At 36.9% G+C, this 15,522-nt stretch overlaps 1 protein-coding gene across 5 annotated transcripts in view; it reads right to left on the bottom strand.

The window, feature by feature from the left end:
• The window catches only part of LOC307011088 (uncharacterized protein), a 180,938-nt gene that overhangs the window by 33,120 nt on the left and 132,296 nt on the right, over positions 1 to 15,522 (bottom strand). For all 5 annotated transcript variants that reach the window (XM_079636408.1, XM_079636409.1, XM_079636406.1 and 2 more), the window contains 10 exons: positions 14,209 to 14,298; positions 11,487 to 11,528; positions 8,984 to 9,061; positions 8,309 to 8,344; positions 8,080 to 8,124; positions 7,893 to 7,946; positions 7,639 to 7,680; positions 4,092 to 4,196; positions 3,005 to 3,058; positions 2,139 to 2,192 (listed from right to left, as the gene is read on the bottom strand). In XM_079636408.1, coding sequence (XP_079492534.1) covers positions 2,139 to 2,192; positions 3,005 to 3,058; positions 4,092 to 4,196; positions 7,639 to 7,680; positions 7,893 to 7,946; positions 8,080 to 8,124; positions 8,309 to 8,344; positions 8,984 to 9,061; positions 11,487 to 11,528; positions 14,209 to 14,298 — 600 coding nt within the window. The remainder of the gene's footprint in view (positions 1 to 2,138; positions 2,193 to 3,004; positions 3,059 to 4,091; positions 4,197 to 7,638; positions 7,681 to 7,892; positions 7,947 to 8,079; positions 8,125 to 8,308; positions 8,345 to 8,983; positions 9,062 to 11,486; positions 11,529 to 14,208; positions 14,299 to 15,522) is intronic.

Below are 15,522 nucleotides of genomic sequence, written 5' to 3'. Positions count from 1 at the left end.
TCCTGTAAATCAGAATATACTGTCAATAGCCTTAAAAAATTTATTCTCGCCATGTTTTTTGGAATAAAATGTTGTATAAATCAGGCTAGGAATAATACATTTACAAATCCCTCTGTAATTGTCTTAATAATATAACTAGGTACAAGACTGGAAAGTTTGGTGTGTATAGGTGCGACTGAAGAGGAGATTTTGGACTTGGAGTATGAGAGAAAAGTCATTTTGAGAAAAAGGCATTTAAAGATTTGTAATGTAAAAAATCATACTTTTTTAGTGGAAACAACTATTTACTGACACAATATCTTATCAAATCATTAGCAATAACAATACAAACCACCTAAATCACATCAAAACTTATAAACACAGCATTTATGGCCTTCAACTGAGCAGAAAAACAGTCAAAAACACACATCTGAATGTCAGAGCGCGTCACGTGATGCATCTGAACCAATCAGGTTGTCAGAAATTGACATCAGCCAATGAGATTTCGCTTTTAGGGTTAAATGCCCATTTTACTTTCACGATTGGTTGCTGATTAAAAGGAAATGACCATATTTGGATCCGACAGCATTGTACAGAAGAGAGAGAGCTTTCCAGACATGTGCGTGATTTAAAGGAAGCAGAGAGAGATCGCGGAGCAGCGCGTTGATTTAGAACGCCAACTTTTGTTGAATTTCAGAGAAATCTACAGACGCAAATAGACAAAGTGTAGTGAAATAAAGACCTAATGTGTATTTTGGACTTTTTTTCACCACAAGTCTGAAAGAAGACATGTTATTGAAGACAAATAGCCTAAAATCTCAAAATTGACCAGTGAAAAAAAAAACGATGTTTTTGCCTGCCGTGTCTCGCCTTAAAACTAAAAAAAAAAAAGTAGTGATAATAAATGTAACCCCGGACCAGTCAACTGTGAGCTTATGGGTAGACTTCAACAACAATAAATGAAAAATAAATGTGCTGAAAATAAATTCATATTTTAATTTGAATGAAAATCCATTGGTCCAACTGTCTTAGACTAGCAAACTACAGTTCCATATAATGCTAGTATTGCTACAAATGCAACTGGATAAAAAAAAAAAAAAGATTATTTAAATTATTGGATATAACGGTTTCTTAAATTTGTATTTGCTAGTTATCTTTCAATATTATTTGAAAACCTACAGAAGAAAAAAAAATTAAAAGCTATAACAATATTTTAGAAGTAAAAACATAAAAGTTACGAACTATGCTAGGTTTTCTTTTAAATTATGTGTATCACTAATACAAAATGAAATAAAAATATTTAAAAAAAATTCTCTCTTTGTACAAATTGCTGCACATTCGTTGAATTCTGAATTTAGCACACATAAGTTGAAAGCAATTTGTTTGTGGATAGTAGCCTAAAACATATCTGCAACATTTATCAAGTTCACGGATAATTGTGTGTGCATTTATTAATCATTATGATACTAAAATCATAATAAAGTATACTACAAAAAATCCGATGATTCCAGAACATCAACGCAACGCGCAAAGCATTTTCCTCCCATAGAAAACCATTATAAGAACACTAAAGGTGGCTTAATGCATATTAGAATGTCCCCTTATTATGTCAAAATAACGAGTTATGTCAAAATAACGAGATATTAATTGTTGAAATAACAAGAAATTATGTAGAAATAGCGACTTATTATGTCGAAAAAACAAGATAAGTTTTCCTTTTTTTACCTTGCGGTTCAGGGCTTCCATATGTACGCTTGCTTGTAAAATATGCTAGGTTCTTTAAAAATAAAAATAAAAATAATTTAAGACAAACAGACAAACAGACAGATAGACAGACAGATAGAACGATAGAACGATAGAACGATAGAACGAACGAACGAACGAACGAACGAACGATAGATAGATAGATAGATAGATAGATAGATAGATAGATAGATAGATAGATAGATAGATAGATAGATAGATAGATAGATAGATAGAAAATAAAATGTATTTATTTCAGACAGACAGGGGAAATAAAGTGACTGGTGAAGCTGTATAGTAGTCAACTATGACGCATCGGACAGCTCCACTAACTATAACAGGATCCATTTAGTTATGTCGCATTGCACCACGCCGCCCACATACAGTGTAAACACAGTGTTATTCTGATAACTCACCTCATCACCCTTGTCCCCCATTGGACCAGGAAAGCCTCTCTCACCCTTCACTCCCTATATGATGACGAGACAGATAAACAATAGTTGAGACAGAAAGTACACACTTTTGAATAAGTTTCTCTCTAAAGAATGTTCTCATACATTATTAATGCTTTTCCTTTTTCCTCAGTTCTTGCCTGTCAATGAATGTCTCACATTCAGGCACTGTACTATACTATACTGTACTGTACTGTACTGTACATAAACTTTTTTTTTTTGTTGCTTTAATTGTTGCTCCATTTATAAAATATTTACCTCACAACACCTTGTTGTAATAGAGGAAATGCTTGTGATTGTACTTCCAAAAAGAATTACAGCTAAAGGGAAGTCTGTGGATATATATATATATATATATATATATACACATACAAAGTTCTGACATGAAACTCTAGATGGCGCAAGCTGATAGTTCCTAACTCAGTTTGCTAGCGATCACATCGTTATCTACATAGTGAAGCTGATTGGTTGCTGTTGCATCAGCAGCCAATGAGCTGCGGCTCAACATTCAAATACTGGTAGTGTTGCTGTTAGCAGTGCAGCACGCTTTCAGAAACCCTCCACCTTCCCCAGCTCCACCTGTATAGATCTGCTATGGGGGTTTATTCATGTCTTACATGCTCACAGCAAATGTCTGTGAATGTTTTGGCAGTAGCAAGTCTCGGTACTTGCTCTGCGTAGCAGATCTATTCCGCCAAGACCAAATACATTAACATTGCCATAACCATTACCATGCCAATCTCTCCAAGAATTGTCGTGACAGAACTGGGGCTCATATGTCTACTGATTGCATGATTCTGTTCTCTAATCTGTGATTTAGGGTGGCTTACCTTCGGACCCTCTTTTCCAGGATTACCAGCTGGGCCCCGCAGACCCTGATCCCCCTGTTTGAAGCCAACATATAACATTAGAAGCCAGATCCACAGGACAAACACGAGAATAAGCAGTGGCCAAGACTTTTATTTAAGCACTTAAAGCTGGAATAAACAACACAACTTTATGATGTCCAGAGAAAAACTGGCCATCATACAGTCAAAAACTGTGGACCATACAGTACCAGACTTTCGAATCATTCCGAACACAACAAACTCAAGCATAACCGATTAAACAAACATGGATTTGGATTACATTGGGAGTTAGAGATGAGTGGGGTCGTCAGTTGTTTTGTTTATGCTGAACTCGAATATTGTGTTCGGCTGATGTACTGTTCTGTTCATTGTATTGTTATTGTATTTGTACTGTATGTTATTGCAACACTAGTAGATGGAGGACCGCTTTAGTTTTAGTAGCGATGCGTCATACACTACGATATGTTCTAAAATTGCCTCAAGATATCAAACTTGTTTTGACATCCTCCAACTGGATGGAATCATAATCTGTAGCCAAAAAAAAGAGTCTGTGCCCAGCATACACTACACAATTGTCTTTGAAATCTGTCAACTCGGACTGCCCAAAATCTGCAGACTAGCATAGACTTTTGGCAACTATTGTCAACTCGTCCAGACTGCAAATTGGGGCAAAATTTAAATTTTAAAGGATTAATTTTAAAGAAAGGCAAAACAAGCTCATATTGCAAGCAAACCATTTCAAGTTATTGTGATTGTGCCGCAGAAAAGTGAAATTAGTTTGCAGATTTGTTATCTAATACAATAACATGCATCCATTTTTAAGAATGACTTTTGACGGCTGTTCTAGAGCAAGTTTTTTTTATCTTTATATTATATGCAGATAATATATAATATAATAAATATAATATATTATATTTCTGGACTGCAGAAATGTCTGGTGTATTTGTGTCTACAAAAGAGATCATTCATTGCATCAGCCAGAAAAGATGACAGCACTCAGTGCTACAGACTCTCAGGTGGAGGGACAGAATATTAATTAATGAGGAGATGAAACTGCAGCCATTTTTACCTTTTCTCCATCCATTCCTGGGATACCCAGAGCTCCAGAGGAACCTTTTTCTCCTTTCTGCCCTGGTAGTCCTGGTACTCTGGTCAGACACACACTGCAGGCGTTCTGTCAACATCACACACACACAGTAAGGTGCAGCAATCCAACTTTCTCTCTTTTATCTCTTTCTCCTTCTGTTCAGATGAGCTCCGGATGCAACACATTTTAATATGAAGCTTTCTCTTATATGTGACCCTTTATCACAAAACCAGTCATAAGTCGCTCGGGTATATTTGTGGCAATAGCCAACAATACATTGAGACATACATCGTCAAAATTGCTGATTTTTCCTTTATGCCAAAAATCATTAGGATATTAAGTAAAGATCATGTTCCATGAAGATATTTTGTAAATCCCCTACCGTAAATATATAAAACATTTATTTTTGTGAGTGAATGCAGCACAATCATGAACATAACTGGACAACTTTAAAGGCGATTTTATCAATGTTTTGATTTTTTGCACCCTCAGATTCCAGATTTTCAAATAATTGTATCTCGACCAAATATTGTCCTATCCTAACAAACCATACATCAATGGATAATGTATAAATCTCAATTAAAAAAAAAAAATTACCCATGTGACTGGTTTTGTGGTCCAGGGTCACATATGTCCACAAATAAAAGAAAGGATCCATCATTTAGAAATGCATGCGATTAAATGCAGATGAGAAACGTATTTTTTTTTGTCTGTGCTTTTTAAAAAACATTTGCATAAAGAAATTTGAGCAGTTAAAATTTAATTTATTTCAAATGCAAACTTATCGAGGTTTAAAATGCATACCATAGATCTTGGTAATTTTCCAATGCGTCTACTGATTAGCAAATTTATATTTTCAAATGTATTTTCTCAAAATAGTAGTAGGCCTACAGGAAAAAAAAACAAATCTCATTCATCTTCATATTTTACTTCAAAATGGTTTGAAATTTCTCTAATGATTCAACTTTTTAATGCAGTTTTCTCACTGGAACCTTTTCATTTTGAGAAGTGATATTTCTATGACTCTGTGTCATAAAGCTTTCTTTCAATTTCATTGGAGGCTTCATTTTACCTCCATCTCATTTCCCAACTGACAACTGAAGTAAAACATGACACCATTTACCACACTCATCCTGTGGAAATACACTAAACAGACTCCAGTGTCCTTATTTGTGTTTATGAGCTCTACACACATTAATCTGTTTCTGTATATTGACCTTAATTGCATATCTGTATAGAATGCATGTCTGCTTTTACCAGCTTTCAGAGACACATATGGCAGAGCAATCTAGCTTTGCACATCGCTAAACGCTAAAGGTCAAACCCAGAGATACAAACAACTTACAGGCAGAGAACTTTATAAAAGGTATGCATTAGGGAACTACTTTTTTTTTCTCAAAGCCCTTTTCCTCCAGATTTTAACCTTGTCAACCTGATGCATTCAACTCAATACATTTGCCCAATGATACAGAGAGAAACAGGAAAAGCAAAAGTGAATGTGCTTTCAGAAGCAGTTTTAAACTCAGGGGCTAAGTAAGCAACCTTTTTCTCTTCTGCTCTTTAAAAAGTGTAACTGTATACCCGGGAAGCAGAATCAAAGGTTTCCCGTAATGGGTCGCAGGGATTGCGCTGACATTTCACACTGGATGCACTTTTCGCGCATGGCACGAGCGTATCTGAAGGTAGCAATTTACTAGTGCATTAGTCCGGCCTGCTCAATGAGTGTAGGACGATTCAGGAAGTGCATTTATATTTGTGTTCTTTGTGCAAGACTGGCAATTAGCAAAATAGCATGTGACCTGATATAACAGCAGAAGTTTAGCAAAAGATTATTCAAAAGATTTTGAAAAGGGAGAAAATGTAACAAAAACCTTGCAGAGTGCATTGACATTTTTAGATCTGGCTATAAAAATATGTATCAGAGCTTCATTCGAGAAATAAGATGAATTCATGTAAAGGAATAGTTTAGCCAACAAAATGTTGTTAGATGTTAGCAAGAACATCAGAGCTGCTCAATTCCATACAAAGTGAATGATAAATTATACAGCTAAATGTACAAAATTATTTATAATGCATGTCCTTTTAAAGCATTTTTGTTTTTTTTGTCCTTTTTTTTTGTTGTTGTTGAAATTAACAGTATATAAATCATCCACATTTGTAGTGTAAAAAAAGACCATCTTGAACATTTCCCTGAAGACAAGCCCTAATACGAGGAATGATATGAGTGTGATGACTTTATGACTTTTTTTTAGTTTTGGTTGAATTGTTGCTTTAAAGCTAGGGTAGGCAGTGATTTTCATAAATATCATTCAAATCATCACAAAACTCTCGTCAGATCCTGAAAGCAATCAATCAAGCGGTCTAAATATTTGTAAAAAAAAAAAAAAAAAATGCATATATCTTCTGAGGAAGTCTCAGGACCAAAAAATGTCCGTCCAATCATTGCATTCGGACCGAATCGATTGATAGGATGGCCTACCTGCCTGTAAACCTGTATTTCGCCACTTCCGTGCACCCTGCTCCCATCAAGCTATCTATCCATCCATCCATCCATCCATCCATCCATCCATCCATCCATCCATCCATCCATCCATCCATCCATCCATCCATCCATCCATCCATCCATCCATCCATCCATCCATCCATCCATCCATCCATCTCTACATCTTTGACTCCAGCAATTCAAACTCTGTAGAAAGCAGCCCTGCGCTTGCTTGTTCTTTTGACATTCAAGTATGTTTTGATGCATTTCCTTTTCTTTGCGTATACATCTAAACTGGAGATGAACTACAGTACATTATCTACTGTAAGTAGCTTAATGTGTTGTTGTGGTTGACGGTTCACTCCCAAGAATCTCACAGCGTCAGTATTTCAGCAAATGGGCATTTATCTTGTCAGAAGTTTCTTGTCGCAAAAAGATGAATGCATGATGCCCAAACAGAAATATAAAGAGAAGTGGAGGAGGAAGACAGATCAGAATGTACTTATAGGCACGAATTAAAGGGAGTGTGAAGAGTGAACGGTGAAAGAGTCTTTCTTTTTCTAAGCGCTGAATATACAAGAGTTTCAAAGACAGCAATTAAATAATTTATAAAACACGTTTAAAAGTTTCTCAGGTAAAATTGGGCTCTATACACCCTCTGACTATAGTCTGTCATTTGTGTTTTGTCACTCAAGTAGTATAATAGGAAAGGCAATGCTTCTAAAATCTTTCATTTTTATAGAGGGAAAAATAAGATTCCTCTAGGTAACACAGGGTAAGATCTGTCTTAAGATCCATACACAATCTCACTGAAGGGAACACAGTTTTAAATATCTTCGGTTTGAGATGTCAGGTTTCAAATTCTGCAAAAGTCTTTCTGATATGCATCTAAAACGAAACTTTTTTGGGTGCATGAGGTCTAACTGTAAATTCAGCATCTTTTATGTATTTATCTTAGCACTGTTCACTAAAAAACATACTTCTAATGTTCAGTGTCCAATAGACTGCAGTAGAAATACTGTAAGTGCACAGGAGGACAGACAGTACCTTCATTAATGTCCCCATGTCTCCCACAATGGGTAGTGCTGTCTGAAAGGGAAACATTATTTAGACCAGCATTAGATATTAAACATATTACATTAAAAATGTGATGCAATACAAACACAAATATGTATTATATTATATTCATAAAGTGCAATGTCAACTATTTTCATTAGCGGAGCAAAAACAAACAAAACGGCTGTACAACTCGATATTAACTTCATGTTTATAAGACTGTTACAAAATAAAATGTTACGGACCGGTTCTCCGGGAGGTCCAGGCAGCCCTGGTCTGCCTTGTGGGCCTGGAGGTCCCTTTCAGATTAAGAAACACATACATGAATGAATATAATAATATTCAAGGTATTTAAGAATTCATACATATAGGGATATACATATGTCACCTTTTGACATGATATGCTTGCAAAGATTTAAAAGCACTTCTCACCATATTTCCTGGCAATCCAACAGTTCCTCCAGGTCCACGAGGACCCTGTGAAAATAACACCATCATGTTAATTCACTTCCTTGGCTTCACATTCAACAAAATCTAGATTCAATCTCTTAACTTCAAGAGTTTAACTTAAAATACATAATATTGAGGTATAAATATATTATGCACAGTGACAAAATGTACATGCTTTGTCTACATTCTTGGATGTTAATTCATCCTTTACCTGAAATCCTGTTTCCCCTTTAGGTCCCATCAGACCCTATAGAAAATAAAATGTACAGAAAATTAAATAAAGCTTTTTCCTTTTAATCATACACTTATCTTATAATACTATTGTTTTCAGTGTGATATGCATTTACTAAAATGCTAAAAATCTAAAGATACTTGGAATGCTTTTATATAGTTGGGTGCACTGTGCCTTTAAATGAAGACTGTTTGAGTGTTTGTGAGGGACAATTGAACGTTCGCAAAAACCACGCCCCTTAGTTATTGTTATGCAGCAGACATATCCTCCAGGGCACGACAGAAAGTATAGACAGAATAGCGCACGGGAGCACATGCACAAAACAGTTTTGTAAAATTATATATCAATCATTTTTATTTGATCATATATCATTTTACAAAACTGTTTTGCGCATGTGCTCCCGCGCGCGCTATTTCAGTCACAACACTTCAATCAGAGGACGCGCTGAAACCATCAACTCTCGATGCGGAGTATGCCCGTGCAGACCTCACTGCCATAGGCGCATCGTTTCACTATCTTGCTGAAATCGGAATGTTTGACGGAGGTCCTTCTCCTTAGTTACAGTTGCTGAGCTAGGATTGGACTAGAACCGTTCGAGGGCGGGGTTTTGCGAACGGTCAATTAAGTTAAAATTCAAATCAAACAGGTACGTACAGGGGGTCCGCTGATTCCAATCCCAGGTTCTCCTTTCTCTCCAGCATCTCCAGGTACTCCAGGTACACCTCGCTCACCCTGGCAGAGAGAACCCCCCGAAAAAGTTCATACAGCTAAACCAAATAAACTCTGGTTGAGCGAATCCAAAAAGTCAGTACTCGTGTCAAAATTCAATCAAAAGTAATGACAATTTATGCAATAAGGCTTGGCTGAATAATTATTGTGGTTTAAAATGAATTTGTTTCCACAGCAACATCATAAACATTTTATTTTATTTCAAATGAAACATTTACAAACAGATGCTTACACAGCAGTAAAAAAAAGAAAATATTTAATGAAGTGTTTAGCATAAGCAAATCATTTATGACTGCACAAAACTGGTTTAAAGGTCCCATGGTATGCTGCTTTTTGGATGCTTTTTATAGGCCTTTGTGGTCCCCTAATAATGTATCTGAAGTCTCTTTCCCGAAATTCAGCCTTGGTGCAGAATTACAGCCACTATGAGCCAGTCCCACAATGAGCTTTCCTTAGGCGGTGCCATTTCTGTGTCTGTAGCTTTAAATGCTAATGAGGAGGAGAGAGGCGGGGCAAGGTGGAGGATAGGGGTATGGCCTTGACCAGCTTGCGGCCACGGTACCATGCGCTCATGGGCGGGCCAAATTCTCTGGGCGGGCAAAGCAGAGAAAGGGGAGGTAACCTTTCCCCGTACAACGACATATGGGGGGGGGGGGGGGGGGGGGGGGGGGAAGGAGAAGAGACATAGGCAGGCTAGGGGAACTCATATTAATGTTATGCCTGGTTCAGATTACACGATTTTTTTGTCGGTTACGATAGTCACTGTGTCAGATTACACGATTTTGTATCCTAAAATCTTGTCGTGTCGTGGACAAGAAACATGTCAGACTACACGTTGCTTTCTGACCAGTCATCGCGTGCCGTCGCAGACATTCACTCGCACATATACTATGTCATATACACACGCACTCACTCTCACACGTATACACACACACACACACACACACTGGGGTGAGGGACAGTCCCGAAGTTTGAAGCTTTGTCCCGCAAGTCATAAGCAGTGTCCCACATTTTAATTTTGTCTGCATCATTTTATTTAATCGTCCTTTTAAATTACAATTATACAAAAAAAAAGTTAATAAGAAAACACTGAACGTGCGCAGCCGTTATTATTGGTTCTAGCCAGAGCGGGAATTCGGGAAAACAAACACTGAGAAAAAAAAAAAAATTCTGCAATAGAAAAATGGATCTATCCGGAGCTCCCGAGAAGAAAAAGCGTCTTTGTTCGTAAGGAATGGGAGAAAAAAATATATACATGGTTAAAACCAGTTACAGGTGACCCTAAAAAAGGAGATTGCTGTGTAGCCACCGAAGTTTCACCATCACGCATGGAAAAGACACAAAAATAGGCTACTGAATCCGGTAAGAACGCATTTAATCTGTAGTCTTTCCTAATGGAATTTGTGTTTATTTGGAAATGTGCTTTTTAGCGATTGGATTATTATTTTCACTTAATTATTTAGATTGAATAGACCCGTGCTGTTAAAATGAGTTTTATATTAGGCTATTAGTGACGTTCACAGCGCCGGTCAGCGCCGTCATAGACTAACATTTTTATAAAGCTAGCAAAGACATCTAACGTTAATATAAAATCAATATTTATTCACCTATAATAATAGTAAGTTATCTCCCTCGTGTCCCGCGAAATCAGGTCTGACCTGCAACAGAGCAATATAGCCAGGTGGTCACCCTAGCACACACACTCACTAGCACACACTCTGTCTCGCTCGCTCACTCACTCACTCTCGTCGTGGAGGACCGAAAAAAAATCAAACATGCTAGTCTTTTTGTCGTGATGTCGTGAAGCATCGCAGACGCGACGTAGGTTGTCGCCCACTATGACACACTATACGAGATGAAACGATCAAATCTTGCGTCCCGACGCCCGTTGTCGTTTACGAATCCCCACGACACCCTGCGTCAAACGAATCGTGCCAAAATCGGGCTAAAATCGTGTAATCTGAACCAGGCATAACGAATCCCCACGACACCCTGCGTCAAACGAATCGTGCCAAAATCGGGCTAAAATCGTGTAATCTGAACCAGGCATTAATAAAGTGCATAAAGTGAAATTGTCATGCCATGGGACCTTTAAAGGAATGTTCTGGGTTCAATACAAGTTAAGCTCAATCAACTTGTAACTTGTTTGAACCTGTAAACCATTTTTCATTGTTACAGAAATGATATTCTCTGGTAATCAACAATGTCACTGATGAACCCAGAACTTTTCATTTAAATTATTCACATCAGAATGCTGATATTTCTTATCACACTAATAAAAAAAGAAAAGAAAAAGTGGACTAAAAGACACAGCACAGCTCAGGGTAATTTGACTGATATGAACTCTGGGGCTGTTACTTTGCAGATAAACTTCACAAGTGCAAAATTGAATAAATAAAAAAAAGAGAAAAGGTTCACAGTAACCAACCTTAGGACCCCGTGACCCCCGTGGAGCAGACACGGCCTCCTCCTAGAGCAAAACAAGAGATGAAATACAAACTCAAATGAATACCATGTTCTTAGAACTTACATAAGATTATATTTAAGACGGATAAATAGACACAAGTGATGAACTGAGAAACTTTTATTGAAATAGTTGGCTGTAAAATCTCAGTGTTCAGGAATACTAAAAGTAGTGATGCTACTAAAGCCATACAATAACGAAACAGAGAAAGAATTTGCATATACACATATATAAACTGACAAAAGTTATTTGCAAAAGTAGTAGAGTTACTGTCAGGCTACTAAGCAAATTACTTTTTCTAAACCACTTCAAATTAGTAGCTTATAGCCTGACAAGATACATTTTTAAAGTAGGCTCCTCAACATTGCTAAATATAGCATGGCCTTGTTTTGACAGCCAATTTTTAATTGTTTTTCTCAGTGTGATTTGCAAGTGATACTGTAGGCGCCGACAGTGCGAAAGAGTTACAGTAAGCATTATTTGCTATACACCACTGATGGAAAATTGATTTTTGTGGTCAGCAAGAAGTAGATTAGCAAGTAGTTTTCGCATTGCAGACTTTTTTGCATCCCGTGAAGTTGTAATACAGGATACTAAAGTATAGTGAACTGATTAAATAAACACAGCAAGGCCTTTTTAAGAAGTGGGAATAAATGGAAAAAAAGTGTGTAAAAAGTATTAATAATAATATAAACATCAACTTTCACAATTCATTCAGTCCAAATGGATCAAGTAAAAAACAAATAAATCTATTTAAATGATGTAATAATAATATTAACAATAATAATAATGCAGATTGAGACCAGGAAAGAGCATTAAACTGTGAATAGTGTTAGTTTTGATTTCATTCATTTCCCTCTTTTTCTCTTTTCCACTAAAACAGAAATGATGAAGGTGGCTGATGACTTCATTCTATATTGATTTCAGACCAACAAACCATCGTTCATCTGATCAACAAGTGGTGGTGCCCACCACCCATCTGTCTATATGCTTCATGCTGGATGTCTTGCCACCATTACAGTTAATAAGCAGTGTATCTCCTTCTCTCACAAACAAACATCATTTCTTAGGTCAGAGTCCAGCTTGGCATCTAACTAGCATGAAAACTGTGAAATCAAATCTGTCGATTGACCCCTTTCACATTTCCGGGTTTCTCAGAAGCGGAAGTCGTCATAGTTGGGTCGTCAAACTTCTATAGCGGTGAATGAGAGACTACATTACATTTTTTTAATGTCAAATAGCAAAAGAAATAATCCACAATAGTGTTTTCACAACTTTCAAAAGAGGAAAAAAACTGAGAGATTGATAACGACAGTCGGAAGAGAGAAAGGTCAACAACCTGTCACTCACATGAGATCGACCAATAGCAAACCACAACCATCCAATCAATACCCAATCAAGTCATACTTTTTTTTTTCATTCGAGAAGCAGTTTCACTTGGATATACGTCACAATAAGGAAGGAAAGTTGATCGTAACTTCTCTGACTCGTGACTCTATAACATCGCAGATTTTTTTTTTTCTAGGAGATTTGCTCTTTCTGACATGTTGTCTCCCCAAAAAAATGAGACAAGATAAAATTGAGATTTCTGAGAGATTGAAGACTGGTAACTTGGCCAATCTGAGACATTAGCCGTGTTTCCATTACCCTTCAAATTGTGCAAATTATTGCGAATTGAAAATACGGCAATTTCGTAAAAACACCCATATATATATGGGTGTTTTCACCTCATGCAAGTTTTTACACTGGCATGAGGTGGTTTTTTCAGGCAATTAGAAAAAGGATTATACGCAAAACTGCAATAGAAACAGTTTTTCCAATTTACAGGTCACCTGCATGCAGTACGTAAAAGTTGATAATTCTGCAAAGATGGCGCGGTAGGCCTATGTTTGGACAGAAGACGAGACAAGGTTCTTTACTCATAAAAGACAAAGGAAATACAGGAATACTGGACTCTAAACAACAATGAAATGCCACAATTTATCAAGACCTTGAAACAGATAAGAGGGAGAAACACCCAAGAACACCTCATATACGTAGCTGGTCTTTCCTTGCCATTAATCATTGGATAACACACCTATGTTTTCATTGATTAAAAAAAAGAGCTAGTGCGATGGCTGTGATATACGTAAACCTACCATGATCCATTGACATGATTTTCGGAATGACTTATCGCAAGAGGAAAAAATATGTTTTTGTCGCATCACATTGTTTAATGGAAACACTATAAATAGTTCAAATAAAAATATCTGTAATGGAAACGCGGCTAGTGTTGAGATCTCCTCTGAAGCTTTGAGATCCGTAGCTGCTTCTTCTTCTTTTTTTATCTTAGAAAACCAAGAAGCCGGACACTGAAGCAAAAACCTTGATTTGCTGTCATTTAATCTCACAGGTGTCTAAGAGAAACAACTGGGCTATTTAACAGATCTGATTGGTGTTTGCTCTCTCTCATGGCTTGGACAGGTGACGGGTGTAGCATTAGGATAGTTTTACCAAAGCTGTGTTTTTAGCATGAACAGTTTTTCATTGTCAGTGTGCCTGAGCTGTCATCAACGCGGTGAGACGTTGGATAAGTGTCGAGCGATATTCTGTTTGTGTCTATAAGAGGTGCTGAGAGAGAAGATATTGAGTGGGGAACATGCAGGTGAAGTGAAATAGAAACACAGGAATGGTGTTGTGTACCTACCCCAGTGCAAAGACCGACAGAGCAGGGCTCTCCAGGTTCACCCTTGAGACCCTGGGGGCCTATCGGTCCCGGTGCTCCGCCTGAATCACCCTGCAAACACACACCGACAGCTGGCATTTAGAGACGCTGTCACCTCCGGTTTGTCATTTGACAGGTTGAGGAGCACCACACAAATGCACACACATGCCCGCCTTCACACACGCACATACAAAAACAAGAGCTGGACGTAAATATCACAGACATCCGGGGCAAATGCCACCAACCTGGAATCACCTCAAGCAGCTTCAGAGGCTAAAAAAGCTCACTAAACATCCGCTACGCTGAACTCACTCACGTCATTAAAACGCTGTAATGATTGAGAGATCTGTGAGATATTGAAAGCATTTTCGCCAGTCAACTTTCTCACAATAACTTCAATAAATCAAACATATTATTATTATTATTGGAGGAAAATGAAATGCACTTAAGGCCCCTTCCTCCCATAATGCAATATCTTAGTCTACTAAGACATGAGATCAACATATATACAGTAATAATACAATAAAAAGTACTAAAAGTAAATAAATAATATAAAATTACATATTTTTTTCAGCAATTGAAATGTAGGAGATAAAAAAACATAAATGTGAACAACTTAAATTCAAAAAGTTGTCTTGGCAATTAACGGAAATAAATAAGTTGAAGTACTAAATGAATATGAAACCAGCTTAACAAAAAATAAAAAGACAAAAACAACATAAGCACATCATTAAAACTTAAAAAATAAAAGGAAAAAATAAAATAGACCATTCAAAAGATGAAAAAATATAACAGTATAAATAATACTATAATAGTCTATAAATAATAAAAAATAAAATAAAAACATTGATGCACGATAGTTTTAGTGGAAGACTGACCTACAGAAAAAGACATTTTGCATAATCACTTATTTTAATTATAATCATTATTATTAAATCACTAAAAGATGGGAGAATCAAATACATCTGCTAAGTGTGATAAAGAACCCATTCTTTAGTTCTTTAAATCATCTGAGGATCAATTTCGCTATAGGCCTTCAGATCAGAGGTAGTAGTGTACTTTAGACTGGATATGCAGTTTCATTATGCTTTCCCGTATCTCTACACACATTGCATTTTGACTCCCAAAGAACCCCAATAAATCACAAGCATATAGCAATAATTTGTTGAGATATCTCAAGTAACTGAAACTATTCCAGCGCACAGCTTTTTATCCGCTTACAGCTGGTGCAAACTGTCGACATGCACAAGCATAGCACAGCTCAGTGAAGCCTAATGTGAACATGACCTTCGACAC

Source organism: Phoxinus phoxinus (genome assembly GCF_949152265.1).
Source record: "Phoxinus phoxinus genome assembly, chromosome: 14".
Taxonomy (NCBI): domain Eukaryota; kingdom Metazoa; phylum Chordata; class Actinopteri; order Cypriniformes; family Leuciscidae; genus Phoxinus; species Phoxinus phoxinus.
The sequence above is the reverse complement of the archived record's forward strand: the minus strand, read 5'-3'. Positions and strand labels throughout refer to the sequence as shown.